Genomic DNA, 26813 nt, shown 5'->3' on the forward strand with positions numbered 1-26813 from the left:
AAATACCGAGTATGTGACGAATTTAAACAGAACATCGAAGATTGAATTACGTTTTTACAAGCTATTCTTTTGAATCTGATCTCGATATATATTATCTTAACTGATAGTGCTAGGTAATTCATCACGATTATAGACTTTAGTGATATCACAAATAATAAGTAAAGATAAAAAAAGTTTACTTAAGTCTCTCTATTTGTTTTAACAGCATTATTTGTGCTCATCACTTGTTAGGAGATACATTTCAGGATGACAAACATTTTATTTATCATTCAAATTTTATTTTCGTTGTTTATTCCTATCTGGTTGTACTTTTGGATTAACAAAAAGTGCAAGGAGCAGAGTACATCCTGTTTGGATTTGAAACACAATGTATCAAGTGAGTACTTCTATATTATTATGTAAATGAAACACACTAATTACGATAATGTTTAGATATACATTTCCTGTTGAAACATTGGTGGGCAGAGCATTGCATTCAGAAGAACAAGAGGAAAGAAAAAAACTCGCGTAATGATAAGGAAAAACATGTGACAAATGCAAATATTGAAGATAAAGATGTATGTACATGTAATCCCTATCTGGTGAAATTAAAAGCTAGAGTTTCCACATTACTAATACGATTTTTTTTAAAAATAATGTAGGGTGCCAACAGTGTATTCTTTTATGCCGCAGACCAAAAAGGAAACTCCTTGTTTGTTAAATTTACTCACAGAGCATCCAAGATAGCAGAAGTATCACTGCAACTTACTACGTCTGATGGACAAGTATACGTTTTACCTGGTACTACGAAATGCTTATATACCATAATTTTTGTATTAGAACATGAAATAATCAAAAGTGTTTTAGCCTACCCAGACACTACATTGACGACTGGTCTGAACCAAGGATGGACCGCTGCGGGTCTTAAAATCGAATTTTTAGAATCCGAGCGACGTTGGAGGATAATTTACAATGGGATGCTGCGGAACTTGTCTCGCGGTGATGAGTGCACCGACGATAACGTCGAACATATTCGTTTGAATTTCATGTAATGAATATACTGTCAATTGTTTAGAAACTATACTCTATATGTTGAAGTATTTGCTAATAATATATACGTTTTTTTTAGATTTATCGCGCGTAGATCAGTGTTGAGATGGCCAGAAGATTGGAGCACACAATTACACGCGGAAGCGTTAGCTTGCGAACGATGGGAAAGTTCTGAATGGATAAATAAAATGTACGATAGATATAAAAGTGTTAGGAAATCTTTCTATTTTTCATCAATATTTCCAGAAAATTATTGGAACACACAGGATATGATCTATTTGGATCTATGCTTGGTCAAGTGACATATAAAAATGGATCTATTTCGACACTATATTTGCGTGGACTTCATCAGCACCGCTGGGGGAAGCACGAATCTAATGAATTTCATGAATCAGTTGTGTTGTTTGGAGTATCGTCATACGGGGCTACGTTTTATCTCGACATGAGTAGTACAAAACACAGTTTTTCTCAGTAAGTCAAGAAATACATTATAATCGAGTGTCACATTGCCAAGAAAATATTTATTTCAGAATACAGTTTGGTCAGTTCAGTGATAATAACGAAGAGATCCGTACGATTAATAAAATAGGGCTTACACTGTCCGATTTCAAAACTGAGAAATTTAATACTAGTACGGAATACAAAACGTGGTTTATAGGTAAATTAAAGTACATATTAAAATAAAGAATTTAGAAATAATCGTTACACCTTTCAGCTAACAATAAACGATATGACGTTTCTGTAAAACTTGGTAATTCGGTTAAGTTTTATTACGGTCAACCATGGAATTGGTCAAATAAAGTCGTTACCGTAAAGTTAGATGTGAATGGAATATCCGGCACTGGATTACTACAATTGCGGTGTCCTTATGACGGACCGTGTGAAAAAAAGACACGTCCACAATTGCAATTTTTGAAGTCCATTGACACCTACGTTCAAAAGAACGATTACGTCGTTCGATTTGATGATGGAAAATGTCAGAACGAAAGTATCGTTGGTGGAAAAGGATTATCACTGGCTATGTTAACTTCCATCAAGAATGCAGATTTCACTGTGCCGGAAGGATTCTGTGTGACTACTTTTGCCCTTGAATTGCAATTACGCGCCCACGAAAAATTGAAGAGGATAATTGACGATATCGAAAGTGTCAGTGTTGGAAAGAAGGATGGCGACTTCGAGAAACACTGCGAGGATGCTATGCGTGTTGTCGAATCTACCCCTATAGTCGAAGAAGTGAAGAATGCAATTATACAAGCGATAGAAGATTTAGAATTAGAAAATGATAAGAAACCGTACAAATATGCGATTAGATCAAGCGCTGTAGGCGAAGATAGCGAAGAAACTTCAGCGGCTGGTCAAAATTCGACGTATCTGGGTATTCGTGATGTGGACAATATCATTAAGAGCGTAGCCAAATGTTGGGCAAGTTTATTTTCGTATCAGAGCGTCAGATACAGGTAAGGACATAGTATAATTAATTTTTCCGATATATTCGAGATGCTAATGTCAATTAATTTACGTGTTAGGAAACAGCATGGCATGTCTGTAAAAACGTCAATGGGAGTGTGTATACAAAGAATGGTAGACGCTGATGCTGCTGGCGTCATGTTCACCAGGCATCCGACCACTGGTGATCCTTCGGAAATTATTATTACGGCCAATTACGGATTAGGAGAGGTGAGTGTGATACTTGACTTATGTGTGCATCATATATATTAATTGAAATTAACTTGTTTAGTCCGTTGTGTCGGCAACAGTTGAGCCGGATACGATAACTGTTCATAGAAGCTGGAATAATAAATTAAGTATGAAAAGTTCAACAGCAGGAAATAAAAGGGAAAAAATACTATCAGGTGATAATGGAGTGGTTACGATTGAATTAAATGACCAAGAGAAGGAGATAGTGTGTTTATCAGAACAATTATCGCTACGTCTAGCCGCTATAGGGATGAATTTAGAATATTTGTTCGGCAGTCCTAGAGACGCTGAGTGGGCGGTGATCAATGAAGATATTTATTTACTCCAAGCACGACCTATCACTACTTTATACACGTGGACAGATTTTGAGTTGATACACGAAAACGATACAGGTGTTCCTAGCGACATCGACATAATTACGTTTGCTAATGTAGGCGAAGTATTTCCGAATCCGGTGTCACCTTTAACAACTTCTGTTGTACTGGGCACATTTAATTCGGGGGTAGCTAATGTGTTTAAAACTTCGACTCGTAGTTTCTTCCATGTCGTCAGTTTGAGATCTGCCGTGAATTATTATGACGTGAGTAATATTACAAATTGCACACAGAAGGGGAGGATGTATATTAAAAGATACATTATTACCGTAGATGTTCTTACCGCGACCTGGTAAAACGGTGTCGCTTATGAATAAAATTAGTGACATAGCTGTTTGTGGAAACGTCGTAATAACACCGGAGATCCATAGGATCGCTTGTGAGAGAAACGGTAAAGCAACTACTTTTCTTGAGCTATATGGATTCTACGACATGGTGAAAGCTGCGATGAAGAATAGCGAAATCGAAGAAACTGCGAAAAAGTGCCGTGAATCTTTAGTATTTAATGCAGATGATTTTCATACTGCTCATAGTTTGTACAATGAAATTAATCAGCAATTGGAGAAGTTTATAATAGTAAGTATATTAAGATGGGAATGAAAAAGAATTTTATTTAATTACGTGATACTTTCAGATTGGTGCATGTCATATGCATACAACAAGGGTCAGTATTATTTATCAAATCATTGTATTATCATTGCTGACGAAAGGCTACGAGAACTTGGTGTCAGACCATTTTTCCGACATCGCACTTGTATTAGGCTCTTGCAGCGAAATCGCTAGCGGCGAAGTGGTAACTGGTCTTAAAAAAATATTGAGGTGCATTAAAACATATGAGAAAAACGACGAATTTCAAAAGATAGATCCCCTTGAAGCCATAAACTGGTTAAAAGTTAATTGTCCGATTGCTGCGAGCGAAATAGATATTTTTCTTAAAACTCATGGTCATAGGTGCATTCAAGAAATGGATTTCTTGTCAGAACCATGGTCCCTTAAACCCGAGAATCTTATTAGGACGCTTCAGGTGCAGTGCTTTATTTAAACATGTACAAGGACCTTACGAAGAAATCAATTTTTTATATTCTTTAGATGATGAAGAATACTGATATAGCCAATTCGAACAAAGCACTGACCGCAGAGGATACGATAGCGCTATTAAAGACACCAAAATCATCGCTCACGAAATGGATTCTGAAGAAAGCTGTGCCACATTCTAGGAAAGCTGTAGTACGTCGAGAACTGACGAAAGCGATATTGGTAGATCTTATACATATATTTAGATTGGCTTATAGAAGACTAGGAAAATTGATGGTTTTGGAAGGATATTTACCTGAAGAGGATTTAATATTCTTTTTAACGAAGGAAGAGATAGGACAGATACTAAATGATCATAATACTGCACTCGTACAAAAGTAACATAATGTTTACGTATATTTTATGTATAGTTTTCGAATGTATTTCTATATTTTTAAACATTTTTAGAGCTTTCCGAAGGAAGAGACTTTTTCCTCGCCTGTACGAGTTAAGGTATCCAGAAATTAATATTGGAATGCCGATTCCTGAGAAGGTATCGATGATGAAATTTTTGTTTAATATACCACTTATTCACAAACGTTACAAAATTATGTTTGTCGTATAGGTTGATTTAGATGTAACGATTGACGAAGACTCTATGAAAGTTCAAGGGACACCCGTGTGCGGTGGTTCTATTTCGAATAGAGCATGCGTAATCACAGATATAGCAGATGCCAAAAATATACAACAAGGTGATATTCTAATCACCCGTTCGACCGATGTTGCTTGGAGCCCATACTTCCCGCTACTGAGCGGTATTGTTACGGAACTGGGAGGACTTATTAGTCACGGAGCTGTGGTAGCCAGAGAATACGGGCTTCCATGCATAGTCGGGGCTAAGAAAGCAACACAACTTTTCCAAACAGGTAAATAACAAGTTCATTTCTTAAACAAAATAATAATGTGATGAATGCTAGACTATAAACAAATTTTTAGGGGACATTGTATTGTTAGCCGCGGATGCTGGTGTCTTACAATTGGTGAAGAAACACAATTAAAAAGAATACAATTTTATTTTCTCTTGTACCACGTATATTTGTTTCATATTGATAGCAAATTATGTAGGGACTGGAATAGAGAAATTTACTGTAACGATGAGGTAAAGTTAACAATATCAAAATGCGCACAATAAATACTTACTTAAACCTTTAAATTACTACTAAATCTATACAGTAGTAACGCGATTAGGATCGGCAATCAGTATAGGAGTATTATTTGTTGTATCACTGGCAAGACACGATAATTGCAAACGCATTGACGTTGCCACCTTTGATAACAACATATCGATACGCAGTCGATCGTCTTTGCAAACAGGTTGCGGTATTGCGTCTAGAGCTTCGTCAAAAAAGTTCCTACAGATCAAAACACACGATTAGCGTGTCTTCTATCTGAATCGTTACAAAAATTAACGATGAACGGATAGATTATTACTTTGCTCTCGTTGTACTGTAACTTCGTAAAGCATTTCGAAGAAGTATGATATCAGCTCGTGCTTGGACAATGCCGGCTGGTCGAAATTGAGTGACACACGACATAAGTCTCGCAAGTTCCTCCGCTACGGTCTCAACTATATGAGACAACACTCGGTGCAACAAAGCTGGTGCGACCCGTCGAACCTGTAAGAAATAGAAAGAACTGTAAATTTAGGTTTATATTTATTTATTCGACGGAAAATTATAAGTACCTCCGCATGAACTGCGATTAAATTGGCTAAGATCTCTTGCGCGTATGGCCTCACATGAGTAGGTTCTGTTTCGAAATCCCATTCCAATCCGCCTAAGTACATGCTCGGTTCGATCGTACCCACCAGTGGATCGCACCGGCGCTCTAAATATGCGTCGAGAACAGCTGCGTCTAGTGTTTCTAGTTGAGTCCAATCGGAGTTCCATCCAACAGCGTTCGATAAGTTAGGATAATCTTGTTCCTTTAGTACGTCTCCGATTCTTGGTAGGATGGTGTTCAGGGTATAACGAATATTACTTAATGAGATTAAGAGGCATTGTTCCCACGTCTGATAAAAAATTCAGAAGTGATGCTAAAATATAGCACTGACTTCAAAAGATGCTACAAATTGTATTTTTTTTGTTTTTGTTTTCTAATGATAGTTAATGTACGGACAATGTGCCCTGAAATAAATGGTCTTCTCTATAAGGGTACCACGTTGTAAATATGGTAAGGAACTTACTGGCCCTTGGTGTTTATTATTCTTGCTCTTATAGCCAGACGGTGAACCGACTAATTGTGATACAGAAGGTTCGTCATCGTCTAAAGCTTCTTCGCAGCCACTAAATGCCAACTGTTGTAGACATCGCGCGAACGATGTGAACAATGTCTTCATAGAATTGTAATATAATACCTGGTGCGCGGGATTGACGAACAATGGTCCTTCACGTGGCCCACATGCAATTACCGTATCGCGGGCGCGTTTTGAGACTTCCAGAACCATTTCTTCGAACAGGTACGGCTGTATTCAAATGGCAACTTGCGTTCATTGAAGAAGACATACATATAAATTTTGTATAAACTAGATTCAACTATTACCACTTTCGTAACGCCCCCGTCTTCGTTTAAATATTCAATTTGCCATGTTTCCTTTTTATTTAACGCCGTTATTTTCTCGGCAGTTTGTTTAAAAAGAGCATCGAAACACTGCAATCTGATTTAAAAGACATTTAGTATAATGTCTGGCAAAAATAAAAAAGAAAATACATTATCATAATACATCATACCTTAAGTCAAGTATAAATTTTCCAAAAATATCTAATGCGTCGCTTGGTAAATCCAAATGAATCAATGAGGCATACATTTGTCTGATTCGACGTAGGATATGTAAAAGCCATATGGCATCCAAGTCATTGCTGCACGTGTTTTTCATTGCTTCCATAGCATGTTGCATGCTTGATAGCACCAAATTCTATAATAAAATTCCTTTTAAAGTTAAACCTTCAAACAAATTTAACTTTACGAATTAGAACTTTAATATTACTTTAAAAGGTGTTTGTTTCTCTGCATCTACTGCTACATGTAACTGTCCTGTGAAGTAACTCTGACCCAATCTCCATAGGTCCGGCAATTGTTCAACTATAATATCACAAATCGTTTCGATACACGATATTTGCAATGGAATATTAGTCTCATCATTTTTGCTGGACTTTGATAATTTTTGTATTTGCTGCGATTTTGTTTCTAAATATTCCACTTCTAAATGCTCCTTCAAACATGACGTGATACTCTCTTTTAAATATTTTGAATGTGAAACTGAAAAAATACTTCACGTATATTAATGCACACACAACACTACAACAGGTAAGTACCTATTGCATCCCAAGCTGGATCTCCTTCAGCTTCTAAGTTAACAAGATTTCTAATAATTTTCTTATGTTCGTCTAAACTGAAGGGTATTTCTTCCAGTTTCTTCCTTAGATGCGTTATCAACATTTCAATTCTATTATCAATTTCTTGTAGAACTCTTTTAAAAACTTCAACTTCCGTATTTTTGAATAAATTTTTTACTCTCGCGTAATCGTTGATCACGAGATCATAATTGCCACGTTTTATATTTTTTTCTATATTAATTGGCATACAAAAGAGGAACTTGTATCTCTGCATAACAGCCAATGCGTTTCTAGTCGCATCTGCTCTATCTCTTCTTGCTAATACATCATCAAACAGTTTATTAGCCTCTGACATGGACTGTTGAATAGCTGTCTCTAATTTTTCAGTAGGATCGCTACCATACGTTTTTATATCTGCTTCAAATTGTTCTTTCAATAGTATTATCGTGTCTAATTGTTCTATTACTGATCCTACATTGGCCTAGAGACGTTATAAGAAATTTGATAAAAACACAGATTTCAATTTATTTTTTATATTACTCTAATCACCTTTAAAAACGAGAGTTGACCCTCTTTTTGGGAATTAACTTTTCTTTTGAGATAAGATAACCCAGCCCTTAAATCCTCAAAACTTGTGGCATGATGGTGTTGCAATAGAAACCAACCAGGATGAAACTTCTCGTTAGTAAGATCTCCACTGCCTTCTCCAAAGAGTTCTATTAATTCATCCTCAGGGAACTTTTTGCTACAAGCAGATGTAATATGATATTTATATTAACTTTTATATCAAGAAACATACTCATTGCCCTCCACACTTAATCCTAGAGGATCTTCCTGCTGGTAATTTGTTGGGGAAAGGGTTCTTCTACCCCATACGTAACTCTGTAGCTGTCTCTAATTTTTCAGTAGGATCGCTACCATACGTTTTTATATCTGCTTCAAATTGTTCTTTCAATAGTATTATCGTGTCTAATTGTTCTATTACTGATCCTACATTGGCCTAGAGACGTTATAAGAAATTTGATAAAAACACAGATTTCAATTTATTTTTTATATTACTCTAATCACCTTTAAAAACGAGAGTTGACCCTCTTTTTGGGAATTAACTTTTCTTTTGAGATAAGATAACCCAGCCCTTAAATCCTCAAAACTTGTGGCATGATGGTGTTGCAATAGAAACCAACCAGGATGAAACTTCTCGTTAGTAAGATCTCCACTGCCTTCTCCAAAGAGTTCTATTAATTCATCCTCAGGGAACTTTTTGCTACAAGCAGATGTAATATGATATTTATATTAACTTTTATATCAAGAAACATACTCATTGCCCTCCACACTTAATCCTAGAGGATCTTCCTGCTGGTAATTTGTTGGGGAAAGGGTTCTTCTACCCCATACGTAACTCTGTATAGGTGCTTCTTCCACCCATACTGCAGATTCTTTCATGGGACCAATAGTTTCATGATATCCACGAAATTGTACTGTTGATGTTCCTTGTCCTCCACTGCGAGTAGTTACGATAATATCACCGCGACCTTTACATGGCCCTGATCTAGCAATGATTTTATTTGAAGACTTCCACTCAGCCGACAAAAGGCAATCACATCCGCATATTGTTAGACCTGAATGAATGAAATATTTTCGAATTTCAATGAAAAACTAAGATACTTCGGAGTGACATGACAAGTGAAATTAACCTGTGAGATCTTGCGCCTTGTTACCCAGGAATTCACCGCGAACTATCACGCGGGTTCCTGGAGGTCCTTCCTTAGGAGAAATACCCGTTACCACGGGTGGTGGGCCCATGTTCTCGATACGACTTGACATCCGTAATACTTGATAATACTGACACCACTGACACTGACTGACACAGACAGAGTACTACAGTATGAATGCAGAAAATAGGCAGGGGTTGTTTCATGAAAATTGTTCTTTATTTGTGATCGATTGATGCGCCATCTCCGGAAGACGGGGAGTTAATGCTCTGGTTGGTTAGTGCGACGGCCGTGTTAGTGCGCATTAGTGCGTGTGCCGATCATAGTGGACAGCACCGACAGCACGGAGTATAGTTTGAGTTTACTTGCCAAACGTGTATCTATGATTGCTCAAGTTTGTATACTCGTGCCGTCGTCGCTGTTACATTACAATAATTTTCGCGGAATATCGAACCCCGACGGAAATACGAAGTATCGGGATAGTGTACACAAGTGCGCATTAACTGAGTTATGGGGGACGCAGCGATGAACGTCGCAGCGTCCGGTGGCGGCGGTCAGCGTGTCGTTAAAGAAGGCTGGCTGCAAAAACGCGGTACTACACAGAACAGTTTCATAATATTTATGTTTACTTCGTTCCTTTACCTCTAAACGGACGGAGATGCGGATATCGGAGTCCTATTTACACCTTTCCTCGTGATCTTCTTGACTTCTGTTCCTCTTCTTAATGAAACGTCAAGATCCTACATCGATTTGAATATTTTTTCGTGAAAATTTTAGAAAGTGCATATTCGGTTTGTAAAATTAGATCGTCCGTTCGGCACTTTCGCTGTTATGCGTTATATAAATACCCTTTATGGTTTTCCGATACCGATAAAAATTATTTTTTGTGTCAGGTGTAGGTGTAAAGAATATTTAATTTTTTGTGAATAGGTGAGCATATAAAGAACTGGAGGTCGAGGTATTTTGTTTTACGGGATGATGGTACTTTGGTTGGTTTCAAAGCTAAGCCAGATCAACAAATGGCAGCTGCGGCACAACCATTGAATAATTTTACAGTTCGTGGTTGCCAAATTATGTCTGTAGATAGACCTAAGCCTTACACTTTTGTCATAAGAGGTTTACAATGGGCTGCTGTAATAGAAAGGACATTTCATGTAGAAACTGAACAAGAAAGGGAAGATTGGGTTGCAGCGATCAGGTTGATTTCTGCGAAACTAAATAATATCAATATTCAATGAATTTAAATTTCATTCAACATTATTTTCATTTCTCAAAGGTATGTTGCTGCCAGACTAGCGAGTGAAAAACAATCCCCACAGCAATCTTCACAAATGCAACATTCATCTTCATCTGAAGATGTTGATATGGAATCCTCAGGAGGTAGATCAGATTCGTGTGGATCTGTTGGAGTAATGTCTACAGATACGGATGGTGGCAGTATTGATGAATTATCTGCCAAATTTAGTGTTCAAGGAACTTCAAGTAGTAAAAGTACAGGGAAGAAGAAAGTAGTATGTATATAACTGATGTTAACTGAGAACAATTAAAGTGGACATGTCATATTTATTATCACATGATTCAATTCTTTGTTTCAGACTCTTGAAAACTTTGAATTTTTAAAAGTTTTGGGTAAAGGTACATTTGGGAAAGTAATTCTTTGTAGAGAAAAGGCGACAGGGCACTTATACGCTATCAAAATATTACGAAAAGAAGTTATTATTCGTAAAGATGAAGTTGCGCACACACTTACAGAGAATAGAGTACTTCGAACTACGAATCACCCGTTCCTAATTGTACATGTTTCATGTATTATTACATTATCGTTTAAATACTCGACACTGTATTAATTAAAGTGTTTTTATTCTGCAGTCTTTAAAATATAGTTTTCAAACAGCAGATAGGCTGTGCTTTGTAATGGAGTACGTAAATGGCGGAGAATTATTCTTTCATTTGAGACGTTCCCGCGTATTTGGCGAAGATCGTACTCGATTCTACGGCGCTGAAATCATTTCAGCTTTAGGGTACCTTCATTCACAGGGTATAATTTATCGGGACCTCAAATTAGAGAACCTGCTGTTAGATAAAGATGGGCATATTAAAATTGCTGACTTCGGATTGTGTAAAGAAGATATAACTTACGGTAAATACATTGTACAGACTTAAATGAGGATCGTGGTATGAAACTTTGAACGTGACCATGAACAATCACCGTTTCAAATGTTTAGGGAGAACGACAAAAACGTTTTGCGGGACGCCTGAATACCTTGCCCCCGAGGTGTTAGAAGATAATGATTATGGTCGAGCAGTGGATTGGTGGGGTGTTGGTGTTGTTATGTATGAAATGATCTGTGGTCGATTACCTTTTTATAACAAAGACCATGAGAAGCTTTTCACGCTGATTGTAATGGAAGAAGTAAGATTTCCTAGGATGATTAGTAACGAAGCAAAAGACATGCTTGGTGGTAAGTGAGAATTGAAGAAGTACTGTACATTAAAGCCGCGGAACGCGTACTGCAATTTTTATCTCCTCTCTTTTTCAGGATTACTTGTTAAAGATCCAAGCAAAAGATTGGGCGGCGGACCTAATGACGCAAAAGAAATTATGGATCATGCATTTTTCTCGTCGATCGATTGGTCGGATCTTGTACAGAAAAAAATTCCTCCTCCCTTTAAACCTCAAGTAACATCTGACACGGATACCCGATATTTTGATAGCGAATTCACAGGTGAAAGTGTTGAACTTACTCCGCCTGATCAAGGCTTTTTAGGTAGTGGGGGTGGTTTGAATTCTATAGCCGAAGAACAAGAACATTTTCCCCAATTTTCCTATCAGGAAAGTCACTCAGCAGCAACTTCTTCCATTGTTTCTATTAATCACTGACAGTATCAAACATTTCCTTTGTTTATATATTGAGATATATGGATAAATGCATGAAAAAAGTCAGAGACATTCGATTATGACAAGTATTTGCTGTTTGTCTACCAATTTGGAAGAATTTTTTTGACGGAGATAAGTCAAAATATCAGTTTTCGCTAATTTACGATGCTTTTTTGTGCATCATTAAAAGGTTTTAACACATATCTCCAATGGCAGATTCGGATGTATGAGTGCACATGAGCACGCATGCATGCAGTCAATGAAATTGTATATGAAAAATTGTGTATTAAAGGATCCAGTTGAATTAATACTATTTATACCTGCTGAGTAGGTTCGCGGCGATATAACGGGGATTTAATTTTTGTTCAGAAATGAACATATTAAGAAGAATGAAAATTAAGTTAACTGTGTTATGTTATAAAGAGTTGGATATTTCTTCTCTGTGTGGAAGAACGGTATTTCATATTTGGTATACGTAGTTACTGTTCTTTCATTAACAAAGCTGGTATTTGACATTTCTTGGCTTCGTTGTCCCCTGTGTCGTTAATAATTTATAGAAAAGCAGTTCCTGGTTATATCTTTTTTAAATTCATTAGTCAGATGTTATAGCAGAAGCCAAACGAAATAGCAAATTATACTTGGCAAAGAGCCAGTCAACGGACAAATGGTTTATCCATTTTAAAAGTAGAAGCATAGAAACATTAACAGCTTTAACGGAATCATTGTGTAAATCGGGAAACACTTATTAGTATCGAAATAATTTCTTTGTTATATACACGTACTACTGAATTAGGAAATATTCTTTTTTCTTAGTGCAAATCACGCTAATCATCATGAATCATTGACAAATAATGATTTACTGTAAGAATCAGATGGAAATACGAAATGCTACCACTAATATTATATTATTCATATTATATGCTATAATGATTATATATACATATACATGTATAACATTATATATATATATGTATATATATACACATATATATTTATATTTTAACAATTAAATGATTATATTGTACGTATGCATTATTAATAATTTCCATCTCATTTGTAAATTAGGAAATTTTTGTAGTTTTATTCGTTTCTATGCAAGAAGGAATAAGGGAAAATTTTTTAAAATAGGATTAAAGTCGATCGTTTGAAGTTTATAGATTACGCAATTTTGCTATTTACCATAAAAGAGCATGGTACATTGTCGAAGAAGATAAAAATGATAAAAGATATGTCTGTATATATCGTTTCAATTACTTTGACCTAGCCCTAAACTATGCTTCTATAATTCATTTGCTAGATCATCCGCGTACTTTGGTAAAATATCGTCCTTTATCAGCCAGACATGGTCCAAAACAGCGCCTGCCTTGTCATCAGATACCTATTACCGAAATATTGTAAAATGAACGATAAACACATTTCTTGCACCGTATTTCCTAAACTATACGCTACCTGTTCAACATAAAGATGAGTCCTATTGTATGCTTTCATCCTCGTGTATCCGTAATCCGAACTACGGAACGCAGACCATTCTGGTTTCTGAGGAATAAATTTTTCTCGACCTTCTTTGCATCCTGCTGATCCGGTTACTATGTGTACAGGCGCCTTATAGTTTGTGTACGGACTGTCGTAACTACCATTCATCACCTAAGATGATGTAGTTTTTATTCAAAGTTAATTGAAAATTGTATTTTTTCTACGATTATGAATTACCTTGAAATTGTACATCGGCCATAGGCGTTCGTAACTATGTTCGTGAGCCCACAATTCTAAATCTACTTTGTACTTGAAGAAAAGATCTTCGAGACCAAACCAATGTAAAATTGGTAATCCAACTCTGATCAGACTTTGGTGATTGGTGCAGTCGTCGGCATTGGCATTACTGCAGTACATTGGCCTGTGACCGAACGTAACTATCCATGGTCTTTCAGCTCTGTAAAGAATCTTGATCAATTTATTTTGCATTGCTGATACAAAATTACGAACTTTACCTGTTCTTTGGCAAGTTCGCTTCTTTTAAATCTTTCTCTAACCAATCGTATTGTTTAACAAGTTGCTTTATACCATAATTCATGAAATAATAAGCTTCTGTTTCTATGGCTATAAAGTGCACAGGTCCTACGTTAAAGCTATACCATAAGCCTTCAGAATCTCCAGGCATTGTAAAACGTGACCTAGTAACAAATTTACATTGAAACTTCAATTATAGCACGCAGCTTAACTAATAACATCGAGCTTGAATTGTATACGGACCTGTAATTACTGAAGTTATATTTCTCCTCGTGGTTGCCAGCTACTGTCATGTATGGTAAATAAGCAGCAACCCCTTCTATTTGCTTCATGAATTCATCCCCAACACGTGCATTGTCAGTATCCATGTCGTATGCAAAATCTCCAACATGAAGGGCCATGTCATATAATCCTCTTTGTGTCTCTTCCTGCAATCTGGCTAAACTCTGTGCATTTTCATTGCCCATATCTCCAAAAATCACAATTTGAGGTGACCACTCAGCTGATTCCTCAGGTGCAGTTCTTAGAGAAAATAAATTCGACCACCCATACGAACTGCCACAGTGATAGACTGTTCATCCAAATTTTTATACGTTTATACACGATTCTTATCTGATCTGATAAACAAGCCTAAGATGATTTCATTTACCATATTTACTATTGGGTGTTAAATTCCTTAACCATACTCTGTGAACATATTGCTTATGCTTTTCATTCCCACCGTCTACAAACACAGTAGAACTTCCCGTGGCTCTAAGAATTAATCCTCCAATTCCATATTCCACAATTGATTCACGAGTATCGTTCTGTGTGGTCCATGTTACGACAATGTCATGAATAGAATCTAACAATCACAAAGTATATTTGTTCGTAATACTAATCAAAGAAATGCATTATGTTGTCAAACTATTTGTTACCTCCATAAGCAAGGTGTACAGCTTCAGGTTGATAGTAAATAACGTTAGATAGTGCACTAGAGATAAAAAATAACAGAACAAATCCGATGAACAAAGCCATCTTTTTTTAATGGGTTTGAAGCCAGCTCAGGAATACAGAAATTGATGTAATGCGTAGTAATCACAATTTCTCAACTTGATGCAAGAACGATCAACGATTTTTATTAAAATAAAAGAATACAATCACGTATTAGATTCGTCAGAATGTTAGACAATACTGCGTTTCTACATTATAAGCCTGCACTTTTATCGCTCCGATTTGTGTGATAACAACAATGAGTCAGCTATTAACGAATCAAACTTCTATCATTGTTTTCCACACTTGTCACAGTTCACAGATAAAAACTAATCGTACATTGTGAGCATTTTCAACGAATGATTGAATTTAAATCCAATGTATCAGATGATTCTCTGTCAGATGTGGTCAGATGGACTATTCTAAAAATAAGAGCCCACGTGCCAGCGCCACCTCTGCTTTAATTATAATTAATAATCCAATACGATAGCTTATACCAGGACCTGTTCTGAATCTGCATAATGTCACTTCCCTTTAGAACGTGAACAACAAGAAGACCTTACGAATAATTATTAACACCTACTTATCAACAAGAATTTTATTCTATCATTTTCAATGTAATAATGAGTTCGAACGTCATGGATAAATACGTGGGTATACTTGAGCGCTATTCGAGCATAAAAAAGATCTATTTTCTTCATGGTTTCTTGGATATCGATTGAACATATTTCTAAAACGAGTCAGCTGATGTTAAACACGAAGGTGAAAGCTGAAAAAAAATAGCGCGTAAACCAGAGCAGCAGTTATGAAGTTAAGCATCATCTATGGTATGTTAATCACGCTCTCCGTCAATTCATTTTTCCTCTTTCCTACGTAGACAATTTTTTCATTCTGCTACACGTGCGCGGGCACGTTCCTTCCTCATCTACAAATGTGATCATCTAAACGCAATTATCTTTTGCTGATTATCGGAACCTAATACGAGATTGAAATGAATATCGGTGAAACAATAAGTTCCATTTTTTAATACTGAAAACGATTCACCAGAACAATTAGCAATACCTGTTTGCATAATTGTTTGATATAAAAAGCGCATAGAATATACAAAATACATTATTCATTTTTTATTTCATCAATTAAATATTAAATGATAAATTTCATGTATGACGATCGAATGCTTAGCGAAATAGAGGAACGTTATAATATTATTAGATTACAATTTCTAATTGGACCTCACACGATCATAATTACGAGTCAAAGTACACAGCTCGTAGCTACATGAAGTATAGTTGACCCATCAACGGTAAGGGTGCAATTTGACTAAAAGCAGGAAGGATTTTAGATAGGAATTGGTAGAGCAAGAGGTGCATGTATAAAAGGGTAGTTGTATAGCGGATCGACGAGTCGAAGATGGTGGGGTTGCCGCCACGGGAACGACGACGGCGCGCGGCGCCGTAAAAGCCGCCACTGCCGCCGCTTCGCGGCGAGGGATGGAGATCAGCGGGCGACGAGCGATGTCAGGGCTGCTGCCGCCGTCGGTTAACACGCACAGGTTCACACCCATCCTCGCCGTTATGTTTTAACGGGTCCGGCATCGCGGGAAACGGGGAGGACGATCATCGAAAGGAGCAGTTGAGCGGTGCTCGGGAGTGCCGGTGAATCGAGTCCTTGGAATCGCCGCGCCGGAAGCGGTGGGTGCTTGAACGGAGAAGATTGGGGTGCATCAAGGCAAGGGTGAATTTACCGTTGATCCTTCGCGAGATCGTCCAGCGGAACAAGGGACACGTTGGATATCGAGAGAACGAAAGGTTCGCGTGAATTATTTGAGTACAGGTTATCCGTTTTAATGGGACTCTGATCCTGCGATTGGGGGTGTCATAAGTGTCCTTTGTCAGAAGGGGAAGTAACGAGAAATAATTCAGAGGACGAGCCAGTGGAGCAGGACGGAATTGCATAAGAACGGCGGCGAGTCTACGTTGCGGGAGTGCTCCTTTGCGTGAGAAATTTCATCGAGGATGTGTCACCGCGTTTAATTGCAAGCTCCTGACCACGAAAGTGACGGAAAGTTAGCATGAGGATAGTCAGTGTTGGTTCGGTCTCGAAGAATCGAGGCCTCCACGTTATATCCGAATGTCACTCGGCGAGACTCACACGTCCAAGGATACAAACACTCAGGATGACCGTGTCTTGTGATCCCTCGTTTCCAGTGAAGGCTTTAATCAATAAGTTGGGACTCGAGGGATTTTGAACTCGGTGATCGTTCGAAAAACAAATCCATTATTGCAAGGATGTAGGGGGGGCCCACGGTTGGGGCCCCGGTGAGGGTTTCCGTCAGGACTGCATGTCAACGTACTTCGAAGCTTCTCACACCAACTCTTCTTCCACATATAAGAATTAAAGAAGAAAGAAGAAATCGCAAAAGAGATCGTTGATTCTTTTCTAAAGAACATCATCATATTTATCAAAAGGGATGACCAGTATAGCCTCAGAGGATGTTACGTGTTCGTAAGGAATTACCTTAAAAGATATCCGTCGTTAATTCTCTCGTCGTGTTAGTCGTTAATCGGTGTGAACGCAACAATCTTAACTAATTGTTAGTGGAGTTCAAAGTTCCTGGTTCGGGATGGTTTGACGATTCGAATCGGTCAAACGAGACAAACTTTTTCGAAACTCGGAATAGTGAATTAACCGAAATAAGAAAGGAATATAAAACGAGGAAGATGCCTTTACGCTTGCGGAAACGTGGGTGTCGTTAGTGAAAGAATATAGGTCGCGACACTGCGATGGCAAAATGAGACGCGAGAATGGAAGTGAAAACGGCAAGAATGGCACGCGGTAACGACGTTAATCGTTTCCGCGTTACGTTAATCGTAATCGCAAATCGTTTTTTCGGTGATGGTGCGGCTGCGCCCATCGTACACGTCGCGTTAAGAATCGCCGGAAGCATCATTGTTCTTTCCTCGTAATCTATTAGACCAGCGCCTATCATCGGAGCCAGCGAAAATGGATCTAGGAAGATATATTATCTTATTGATCAACCAAAATGAGAAGATCAAACTATACGGTGAGCATCGATCACTTCGCCAAACAAACACTGTCCGTTTTACCGCATTCGCACAGATACAAACATTTTTTTTGTCGCTTTCATTCTGCATTTTCTTTTCATTAATTAGCATAGGGTACGTATCATTTAATGAGCACCAGTAAAGTTGCTTGTCAAGCACGTAAGCGTGAACTATGTAACCCTTTTTTCCTCTTTTGTTTCTCTTGTTTTCCTCTCGAGAACGCTATCATGTGTAATCATTGACACACAAACGAATTGGCCCGTCCGTTCGTCCTGTGTGTAGTCTCTATCTACTGTCTGATCGTGTATACTCTCCCTCCACTTAAATTTGTTTCCTTGCCAAACTTGCTTCTTTCACGCCGCGTGTGTACGCGTTCGCCACTTTTTCACACCGATTCATTGTCCTCATTGAAAGTTAACTTTTTTCCTATTAACGATTCTATTTGTTTGGAATTTGTTACAGGGTCACCGGACTCGTTGGAAGTGGCCGATGAAATTTTGGAAGTTAACGGTAGCACGTTGGAAAATGCCAGTATTCCCGAAGTGGTTCAACATATAAACGAGGTTTGTACAGATTACAATCTTTTCTTTGTAATATAAAAGCTTGCTCTATTTGTTCGTGGATTTTGTGTAGTCGATCGAATATTGATTTGTTTAGCGAGTAATCGAGAATCGTTTCTTTTGTTAGTGCATCGAGTCGCGGACAATATGCTTGAGAGTGCGGAGGAAGACTGGGAACAAAGTGGGTGAGTGCATTTTTCATTTAATATTTACATTAATACGTAAGCATTTCAATTGTTAAGGCAATCATACAATACTTTTATTCAGAGAACTGTAGAACCTTTTAATCATGGAATGTCATCGTTGCATTTTACCAGTAGGATATTTCTGAATATAGGTCATAGATCTTTATTTTCTTCTTTTGAATGAGAAACAATAGTCCTTTCGTACCATCGGAGTGCAGATTTAAAAGAAAATCTGTAAAATGAAAATTGTAGTCGCAATCGTAGATTCGAACGTTCAAGCAGGCGAATTCATCGGCCGATTTCGTGTATCCTCGTGCAATTCCGACGTTCACCAGGTAAACGTTCAGGTCGTGTGTAACGGTGACCAGTAGAAGGGGGATACCAGTCAGGAGAACGCGGCGAGAGGCGAGCAGCACACACGAATCGAGAGAATCTAACCTTCGAATGTATCCGCTGTCACGTTCGGTCCTCGCTAGTACGGAACCGTGCATACGTGCCAGCGGTTCCGCGGTATTCAGCGCGCTTTTAACGCTCTTCCGATTTCGTCGTTCCGTTCTTAGTTTCGCGCGTCTCCTGTTGTCGCGATCTCGCGCGAGTTTTTCGTCGTGGCAATTCTGACACGACGGCTATCTATTCCCTTGGCGCGTAAACCAGGAAGCATCGTTCACGCGAGTGTGTTGTGTTCATCCTTTCGTTCGTGGATTCATGGTGTCATTGTGCACTCGTGTTCTATTTTGAGTGCGTGCTACTTGCAATCGCCTGTTCCCGCTTATCGTTACCGGTCGAGGAAATCGGAGCAACCAGGAGCCAGATGGCAGCTGAGTTCGTCCGCGGATCGTCCAGGACCTCGAAGATGTCCTGATGTTATCGGAGCCCGAAAATCGTATTGCGATTTCTAGGTGCTCACCGTTAATTGCGATCAATCGCTGACTATCGGCGGACCGGTTGACCCGAAAGGTGATTGTTACGTATTCATTTTTTGCTGGTTTTATCCCCGCGGCGCGACATTTCTTTTTAAGGCCACGTTTCGCTCGTCCTTTGTTCGATTGTTGCGCAATCACGTCGTTCTTCGGACATTGTACCTAGCTACCCACTGTCTGCCTCCAGCTTTATTAATTACTAGCTACGCATTTAAATGAATGCGACGAAATAAATCTTCATCGGCGCGGTTAGTCGGGAGGGAACGTGGAACGAACGTGGTTGACTCGTTTACACGAGTTATGTGTCATCGTTACGTGACACGTTAATATGTAGCCGTGTGTTACCGTCGGCGAAAACGGAGACGAGGAATCCAACGTGGTTGCAGTTAGAAAGGTAATCGGTTGTCGGATGCAATCAAATCGCGGGCAATGGGAGAACGAGTGGTTTCTCCTCCGTGAATTGTGTCGTGACAAAAGTTCGGATGTAGGCACGAGCACGTTGCTGAATCGAACTGTTGAAACGAGTTCCGCCTCGTGTCTCACTGGAGACAAAAAAAAAAAAAGGAGACGGATCTCGGAGTTGCGTTCTTTCCTCTATTTTCTACTTCTCATCCCGAGTTGCAGGCGAAACGTGCGCGAGCATGAGAGCGCGATAACAAAAATAGATTTTGTTCGAAGCGTTGAAGTTCCGTATTATCGGGAATCGATTCTTTTTCGCCGTTTTCGACCGTAACCGGGTGCAGTTGAAAATTTCAGCGTTATCCTCGTTCACTCTTTACGGTCGTCCGTTACGTGTAATTCCCGTGGGTTTACAGTCATCGAATAGTAAACGACCCTCCGGTCGATCGTTAATTAACCGAGTCCCTTTAAAGTGAATAACCTTTAATAGTTGGGCGAGTCTGCAACGCACGAAACGCGCATCCATTAGCGGTCGATGAATGACTCGCGAATGTATGTACATATGTATGTATCTTCGAATTAAGCTCTCGATTAAGAGATCGACATTTTCCGATATCCGATATTGACGAGACGACTGTTTCGCAATAAAAATTGATTCTAACGGTGGTAATAACGCCGTTCGTTGGTTACCAGTACGATAAAGGAGCGCGCGTGCACTGCCGCTCGCATTTGCGCATCGTGAATAATGCGAATGTTTTGCTGACGAACAGCAACAATCGGTCAGGGTGCAGCGCGCGTATCACCGCAGCTAGCGTGCGTTTCAGTTCTCTCTTTTTCCATTTCCGTATCGTTACTTCCTTCACGTTTCCACGAATTGACCACATTTTTTCGCAAACGTACTTTCGCAGTTCCATCGTTTTTATTTCTGTTCGCTTTGCAAGTTAAAGTCGACATTATCGTTCAGCTATTCTGTTCATGAAAGTAGTTTATGCGGGTGATAATATGCTCCAGTAAAAGAATCGCGGTAATGTGAAAATTAATGGTTGTCTGTGGTTAAATGCATATTCCGCGTATCCCGGCCGGGACCGTCTTTTTTCTCTTTGTCGGTGTTCGATCGACACAATGAAACGGGAAACCGGAAATCGTTGGAGAACGTTTAATCGGACAGCAAAATTCGTGGGCAGAATGTCATTTGCCGCCGTGTCCGGGTTCGAACACACAGTTCCGCATAAAACAGGAAAGAGTTGCACGCACCGCGAGCACGAGGCGAGATAGAAAAAATAAAGACGGTACCGGTGGAAAAACAGCCGCGATGAATAAGATATACCAGGAATGAGCGTGTGTATGTTTCATACTTTTGTAATAGCGGAGGGTGAAAAAAAATAGATCACTGGAAAATATATTTATGCTCGGCGCGCACCGACCTAGTAACGTCACTGTTCGGTTAATTATCAGGTCATCTCCATGTGTAATACAAATTTTTCATGACGTTCTTAATGACGTTACGACTATAAGTCGATATTAATGCCACATCATTGAAACTGTATTATTTGACATTAATTACTATTGTGGAAAATTTCGAAATCGTTCACTAGCTCGTTAAAAAGTTATTGGAATTTTAATTTACCATGCAAACAATTTCTTCACGTTAATTAAAAAAGAGTAATAGATTCGTGGAAGCTTCTGTTAGTCGTTAATAAATACCTTGAAATCAAATATTTGCGAAGAAAAATAAAATCCTTAAAAAAATGAGAGATCGTTTGCATGTTACGAGTTTAATAGAAACATTGTGAAAAACCATAGAATTCTCTTGTAATCGATTTATGAATGTCGAGAGTCGCTCGCTTTATCGACACTACATTCCGTCGACGATGCATAAGTACTCGGTAAACGTGTGAACAATTTGAAGGCGAGACGAAAGTCGGCAGCGCACGCGTTACACGAGGTAAACGCGCTCTAAGTGCTCTGTATCGGCGCGAGGCAATTTAAACAGCGCGTTTTCCACTGCTTAATGGTTCGATCTTATCGCGGCATGAATCAAATTTACCCGGTAGCAAGGAGTGGAAAGTGGCCGGCGTTAATCAAATTTGCTTTCACGCTGAGACGACGAGGGGAACATAGTAAGGAATTTCACGTGACCACGTGAAAAGCGCGCCTCTCAAACGGACCTTTCGATCCGTGACGCTTTTACTGACGTGTATCGGTTAAGAATAGTCGCAACATATATAGCTGAAACATTATGTATCCACTTCTTATCATATCCTCGTACCGTATAATCGTTGCATTGCTTTATTTATATTATTTATTATCATTTACGTATAACGATGAAACGCTTCATAATGCGTGATAGCGTGCCTTAACAGGTGGGATCGTTAATGAAATGAACGCGACGTGGAAGAAATATCCTACATACTCAAACGGAGAATCTCTGGTAGAAGGCATTCCCTGTGAATTCTTTTCTCGTCGCGGACAGTCCCGCCATAGTTAACGCCCTATTTCCACTCTAGGTCGGAGTTAGGTCAACTGGTTCCATCACGGTACGCCTATCGATATTGCGAGAACGCTTTTCCAACGCTACGAGGAAAATCATTGGCCTTCCTGCGAATAGCTAAACGACTACAATGAGTAGATCGCAGATTTTATACATTCATAAGAGAATTCTGCAGACATTATAAATTCTGTTTGTAATGTATTTAGAATATCACAAGTAGAATGCATATTTTAATATTTAAATGAAGACATAAATGTTTACCTAAATGATGTTTCTTAAATTCATAAATGTTTCATCTTGTATGATAGTCTGTAATCTAACAATGAGTAACTTGTATTATCCGATTCGAAAATGGACGCGTGCACACATAGACCGCTTACCAGCGAATGTCTATACAGTTAGAAAACTGGTCTTCGACTGGCCGTGCGTCAACCGTATACGAATCCGGCTATGATCGAAGCCTCACCATTCTCTCGTAATCGCACAGCATCTGCTGCATTCACGCGTGACACGCGCGTGTTACGTCCTCGCAACGTCTTGAGAATTGTGCTTACGTGGCTTCGAGCCTCGAGCGAATAAATTATGCGAAACTATTTTCTAAATCTCACATAGAACGCGCACGAGTAATTAATCATTTCATTTTTCTTCTGATAAGTATGTCGTAGATGTAATCGTGATGTATGTTAAATGATGTACACTTTTCGATAATGTACAGTCGGAACGAGATTCGATGAACGTCGGGAGGGAAGATCGTTCTCTTGGAAAATTGAATAAACTATGGAAATTTTGTTGGCGTTAGACAAACGCATTGCGAATAAATATGTTAGCTAACGCGTTTCTCCGGTTATAGAGAGTATGCGGCGGGCAAGTAATCAAAAAATTCGCTAAATCTGGGTCAAACAACTCGTGACCTTCCCCGTGTCACGTTCGCGAGCTTGACAAAGCTCCGGGGAAACGTCTGACTCCGCGGAAACAGGGCGAACGAGAAATTACGCGAGAAAAGCCGCAGTCTCGGCCACGGGGAGAAGTTCTTCGGCGGCAGTTTCGAGTTCGCGGCGCCTGGCCTCGGCGAACGAGGCTAGAAAATGCAAAACGCCGCAAACTAGGGGAAGAACGAGAGAGCGATTAACATTTTCTCTCACGATGTGCTCGGCGGCTCTCTAAAGTAAATCTCACGGAAAATTGCGAGCAGTTACGGTCGAACGTGCACCGATGTCGAATTCGGGTCGAGTAAAACGGTGCCGTGACGATCGTTGTAGATAATCGCAGAAATTTTTCTGTTCTCTTACGGTCAATCGGATTCCTTCAACCGGTTAATAAAAATAATATCGAATTCATCTGTGTGTATCGGCTCCTGCAGCAGTAAATTCGATCGGAGTCGCCTTAATAGAGTTTTTGATAGACTTCGGAACAATTGGCGATTAATCGAACCAAGCCTCTGGTAAGCACACCAATACTATCACGTGTCATGAATTCAGATTTAATTGTGAAGATTCTGCTAACAGTTCTCTGATAACAGCGAAAGGTACAATACGACGAGAAAGTTGATTGTCAATAAGAAATTAAACGATAATAGAGGCAAAATGATGAGAAAAAGATTCAAGCACGTTTTAATCGCGTGGCTGATTCGATCTGCCCTTGAAAAATCATCCCGCCGGGACAACCGCGAAAAGGCTACTGCACTTTCTCCAAATGGTCTACACTCGCATTCGGACACGTTCTGGCATGGCGCCAAGTTTCCAAGGAAAGGGCACGGATTGTTGTGAATTTTCTTCGCGAATGCACTGGCCTCGACTCCCTGTGCACCGGCCGGATAAATCGTCGCCGTTAACGCCACCGAATAGGAACCCGCGCCGGTGTCACTCGTGAAAACGCGGCCCCGATCTTCGTAGGGAATCGAGCCAGCTACTCAGCTTGATTGCCTCCTGGCTAGCAATGGCCTCAAGCTTCTTTCGAATCTACATCCCAAGTTCCATGTCACTTCGCTCGAACTTTGAACGAGATACTGTACTGGATCGTAATTAATCAGTCAACTTTAGTTAAAGTTCTACTCTTTCAATATACCATACGTGTCCTCTTTTCGGCTTTAAACGTATTATTAGTTCCAAGTTTCATCGAGGATCATAAGATTTTGTCACGATTGAGAATCGAGGCAGTTGTATTTGCAGAAAGTATCTCTGACTCTCGCAAAGTTCGAATAACCATCACCATTACTGTGTCTGGTCCACTCGACATAATAATTCGGTCGATCGCTAACACCGTTTTTTTTATCGCGTTTTATGGATCATCCGGCGACCTTTCCTTTCCATTTTCATGATAATGAATACAACCTCGTGCTATTCTGTTCCGAGTCAATTTCAGCGAACACTGTCGTCTCACTGTCTTCAGAGGAACAGGAAATCGATTTTTATCTCGCTGTTTCTCTCTCGACTTAGCCGGTTCCGATCGTGAAAAAGCTTTTGAAGTCACAAAGTCCGAGCAAAGCCTGTGACTAAAATACATTGAACCCATAGTATCATGTTGCCAATTTCCAATCCAAAACACTTGAGAGTAAAACATTTTTAAACAAGAAATGAACCAGTTGGCCATTAACATTAAGGATGTATTGGCTACATAGTCAATCCCAAAAGTTTATGTACCCGAGAAAAACGCATTTCATATAATTAAAAATNCAAATTACTCGTTAACTATTGACGCTAGCGAAAAGTTTTTACATGGAAATTGTAGATCTCGTCGTCCTCTACAAAATGAGCCCACAAGCGTCCTCCTACGTCCATCCGTTCGGGAGTTATGGGCCAAAAACGAAAATTTGGAAGAAATTGAAGGGATACCTCTTGGAAAAATCTCGGAAAAATCGAAATTTTTTTTTTGTTGTTTATTATTAGCAATGGTCCTCCGACGTCTGATTTCTTTTTAAAAAATGCGTTTCTAAGGTGCATAAACTTTTGGGATTGACTGTATAGCCAATACATCCTTAACTCGATCAGTCTAGCTATAGCAAAGATTGCTAATTTCAGATCCAAAAGAAGGACAGTTTTTAAATAAATCGTAGCCGGTGATACAAAGGGTAGAAACGATAATGGCTGAAAGCAAGTTTAACTGTCGAATTTTATCGGCGAGCTGCATAGGCTGTATCGCGGGTAAAATCGTGCTCACGCGGTGTATGTATGGTGCCGAATTTAATAGCCGTGATCCTATTATTCAACACAGTGGTCACTGGATCGTGACTGGCGTCGACGGCGAAATTAATGAAAATTCTGCTGACTCGAATTCGTTTCCGGGTCAGTGGCTGCTTCCCTAGAACTCGAGTGTCTCCGACGTGATAAGATTGCCACCGGTGGCACCCGTGCGACACTGTCACGTCCAGACGGACTCAATGTAACAAATCTCTAATACATCAAATTATTTTTAGAAGGATTAAAAAAAACGATTCGTAAAGCATTTAAATGTAAATAAAATTAGAGACACCGTGGTCGAAATTCGTACACGTATTTTATTAATAATGACTGAATATTTTCTATAAATGTATTCAGTTTTTCACGTTGAGGTTTTTCTATAAATGCTCTGATAATGACACGCTTTGAAGTCCTCTGCTGACTTATTCAATTTCAACTCCCACTGTTTTGTCCAATAACAATCGATGAAACGTTTAATGCAAAATCACGATAATCTGATTAACCATTCGGGTATATTTATTGGAGATCACGTTCCATTAATTTTGTCTGTGCAAAACGGGACACAATAAACAGAGAAAATAAACAAACAAGTAAAAACAATCGGCTGGTCATCGATTATGCGCTGGTCATGTACTAGCATTGGCGTAAGGTGCGTCGTGTTGTATCTCCTGCACGATTTTTAACACCCGATGCCAATGCAGACGTTTCCAAATATAAATCCCTTGGTTGGAAAGCCCGCAGTGCCATCCATTCTCGGTCCCGTTGGAGAGTTTATTTTCTATGGTCCGGCGACACGTGCGCGAGAACGCGTCGCTCGTCCTTCTGTCTACAAGTTTTATCGAATTTCGCGACGAAGTTTTCCCAGTTTTCTCCGAGTTTTTCTAATCTCACCGCGTCGCGGAGTTCTCGTTCCTCGTCCACGAAAAGTGTCTGAGTGG

The 26813-nt window shown here is 39.3% G+C and overlaps 5 protein-coding genes across 9 annotated transcripts in view; 3 read left to right on the forward strand and 2 right to left on the reverse strand.

The window, feature by feature from the left end:
• The first annotated feature begins 21 nt into the window (after nucleotides 1-21).
• LOC108624053 (putative phosphotransferase YvkC) lies at nucleotides 22-5328 on the forward strand. 2 transcript variants are annotated; one of them, XM_018023020.2, is made up of 17 exons: nucleotides 22-113; nucleotides 206-376; nucleotides 433-557; nucleotides 642-780; nucleotides 847-1027; nucleotides 1109-1219; nucleotides 1276-1500; nucleotides 1560-1687; nucleotides 1745-2486; nucleotides 2556-2706; nucleotides 2768-3307; nucleotides 3375-3677; nucleotides 3736-4125; nucleotides 4191-4513; nucleotides 4584-4668; nucleotides 4741-5041; nucleotides 5112-5328. In XM_018023020.2, exons 2-17 carry the CDS (start codon nucleotides 247-249, stop codon nucleotides 5171-5173), a joined length of 3936 nt encoding a protein of 1311 aa, XP_017878509.1. In that variant the 5' UTR covers nucleotides 22-113; nucleotides 206-246; the 3' UTR covers nucleotides 5174-5328. The 2 variants fall into 2 exon arrangements, with proteins under 2 accessions (XP_017878509.1, XP_017878506.1); XM_018023017.2 differs by lacking the exon at nucleotides 22-113 and having other exon boundaries at nucleotides 147-376; nucleotides 3736-4127; nucleotides 4190-4513.
• Nucleotides 5169-9316, reverse strand: Sec5 (exocyst complex component secretory 5). 2 transcript variants are annotated; one of them, XM_026812782.1, is made up of 13 exons: nucleotides 9205-9316; nucleotides 8860-9129; nucleotides 8310-8340; nucleotides 8060-8255; nucleotides 7490-7991; nucleotides 7162-7433; nucleotides 6905-7089; nucleotides 6717-6831; nucleotides 6361-6639; nucleotides 5860-6186; nucleotides 5607-5791; nucleotides 5316-5527; nucleotides 5169-5243 (listed from the first exon to the last, which is right to left on the reverse strand). In XM_026812782.1, exons 1-12 carry the CDS (start codon nucleotides 9311-9313, stop codon nucleotides 5341-5343), a joined length of 2658 nt encoding a protein of 885 aa, XP_026668583.1. In that variant the 5' UTR covers nucleotides 9314-9316; the 3' UTR covers nucleotides 5169-5243; nucleotides 5316-5340. The 2 variants fall into 2 exon arrangements, with proteins under 2 accessions (XP_026668583.1, XP_017878512.1); XM_018023023.2 differs by having other exon boundaries at nucleotides 5170-5527.
• Nucleotides 9317-9506: 190 nt separating this feature from the next.
• On the forward strand, nucleotides 9507-12615 carry Akt (AKT serine/threonine protein kinase). The gene is made up of 7 exons (XM_018022899.2): nucleotides 9507-9814; nucleotides 10153-10420; nucleotides 10499-10733; nucleotides 10818-11015; nucleotides 11092-11362; nucleotides 11448-11684; nucleotides 11763-12615. The coding sequence occupies exons 1-7, from the start codon at nucleotides 9733-9735 to the stop codon at nucleotides 12101-12103; spliced, it is 1632 nt and encodes a 543-aa protein (XP_017878388.1). The 5' UTR covers nucleotides 9507-9732; the 3' UTR covers nucleotides 12104-12615.
• A 615-nt stretch (nucleotides 12616-13230) lies between these two features.
• On the reverse strand, nucleotides 13231-15533 carry LOC108623996 (acid phosphatase type 7). Its single transcript, XM_018022913.2, has 7 exons — nucleotides 15025-15533; nucleotides 14757-14951; nucleotides 14351-14678; nucleotides 14089-14271; nucleotides 13811-14030; nucleotides 13550-13744; nucleotides 13231-13478 (listed from the first exon to the last, which is right to left on the reverse strand). Exons 1-7 carry the CDS (start codon nucleotides 15122-15124, stop codon nucleotides 13380-13382), a joined length of 1320 nt encoding a protein of 439 aa, XP_017878402.1. The 5' UTR covers nucleotides 15125-15533; the 3' UTR covers nucleotides 13231-13379.
• A 1006-nt stretch (nucleotides 15534-16539) lies between these two features.
• LOC108624058 (MAGUK p55 subfamily member 5-A) overlaps nucleotides 16540-26813 on the forward strand; it is a 51533-nt gene continuing 41259 nt past the window's right edge. Inside the window, exons 1-4 of one of the 3 annotated variants that reach the window (XM_026812780.1) lie at nucleotides 16558-16887; nucleotides 16975-18143; nucleotides 18607-18707; nucleotides 18832-18889. In XM_026812780.1, coding sequence (XP_026668581.1) covers nucleotides 18083-18143; nucleotides 18607-18707; nucleotides 18832-18889 — 220 coding nt within the window. In that variant the 5' untranslated portion in view covers nucleotides 16558-16887; nucleotides 16975-18082. Of the gene's footprint in view, nucleotides 18144-18606; nucleotides 18708-18831; nucleotides 18890-26813 lie in introns of all 3 variants that reach the window. The other 2 variants (XM_026812781.1, XM_018023032.2) reach the window with 2 other exon arrangements.

Source organism: Ceratina calcarata, unplaced genomic scaffold, assembly GCF_001652005.2.
Source record: "Ceratina calcarata isolate Rehan_Ccalc_2016 unplaced genomic scaffold, ASM165200v1 scaffold297.2, whole genome shotgun sequence".
Lineage (NCBI taxonomy): Eukaryota > Metazoa > Arthropoda > Insecta > Hymenoptera > Apidae > Ceratina > Ceratina calcarata.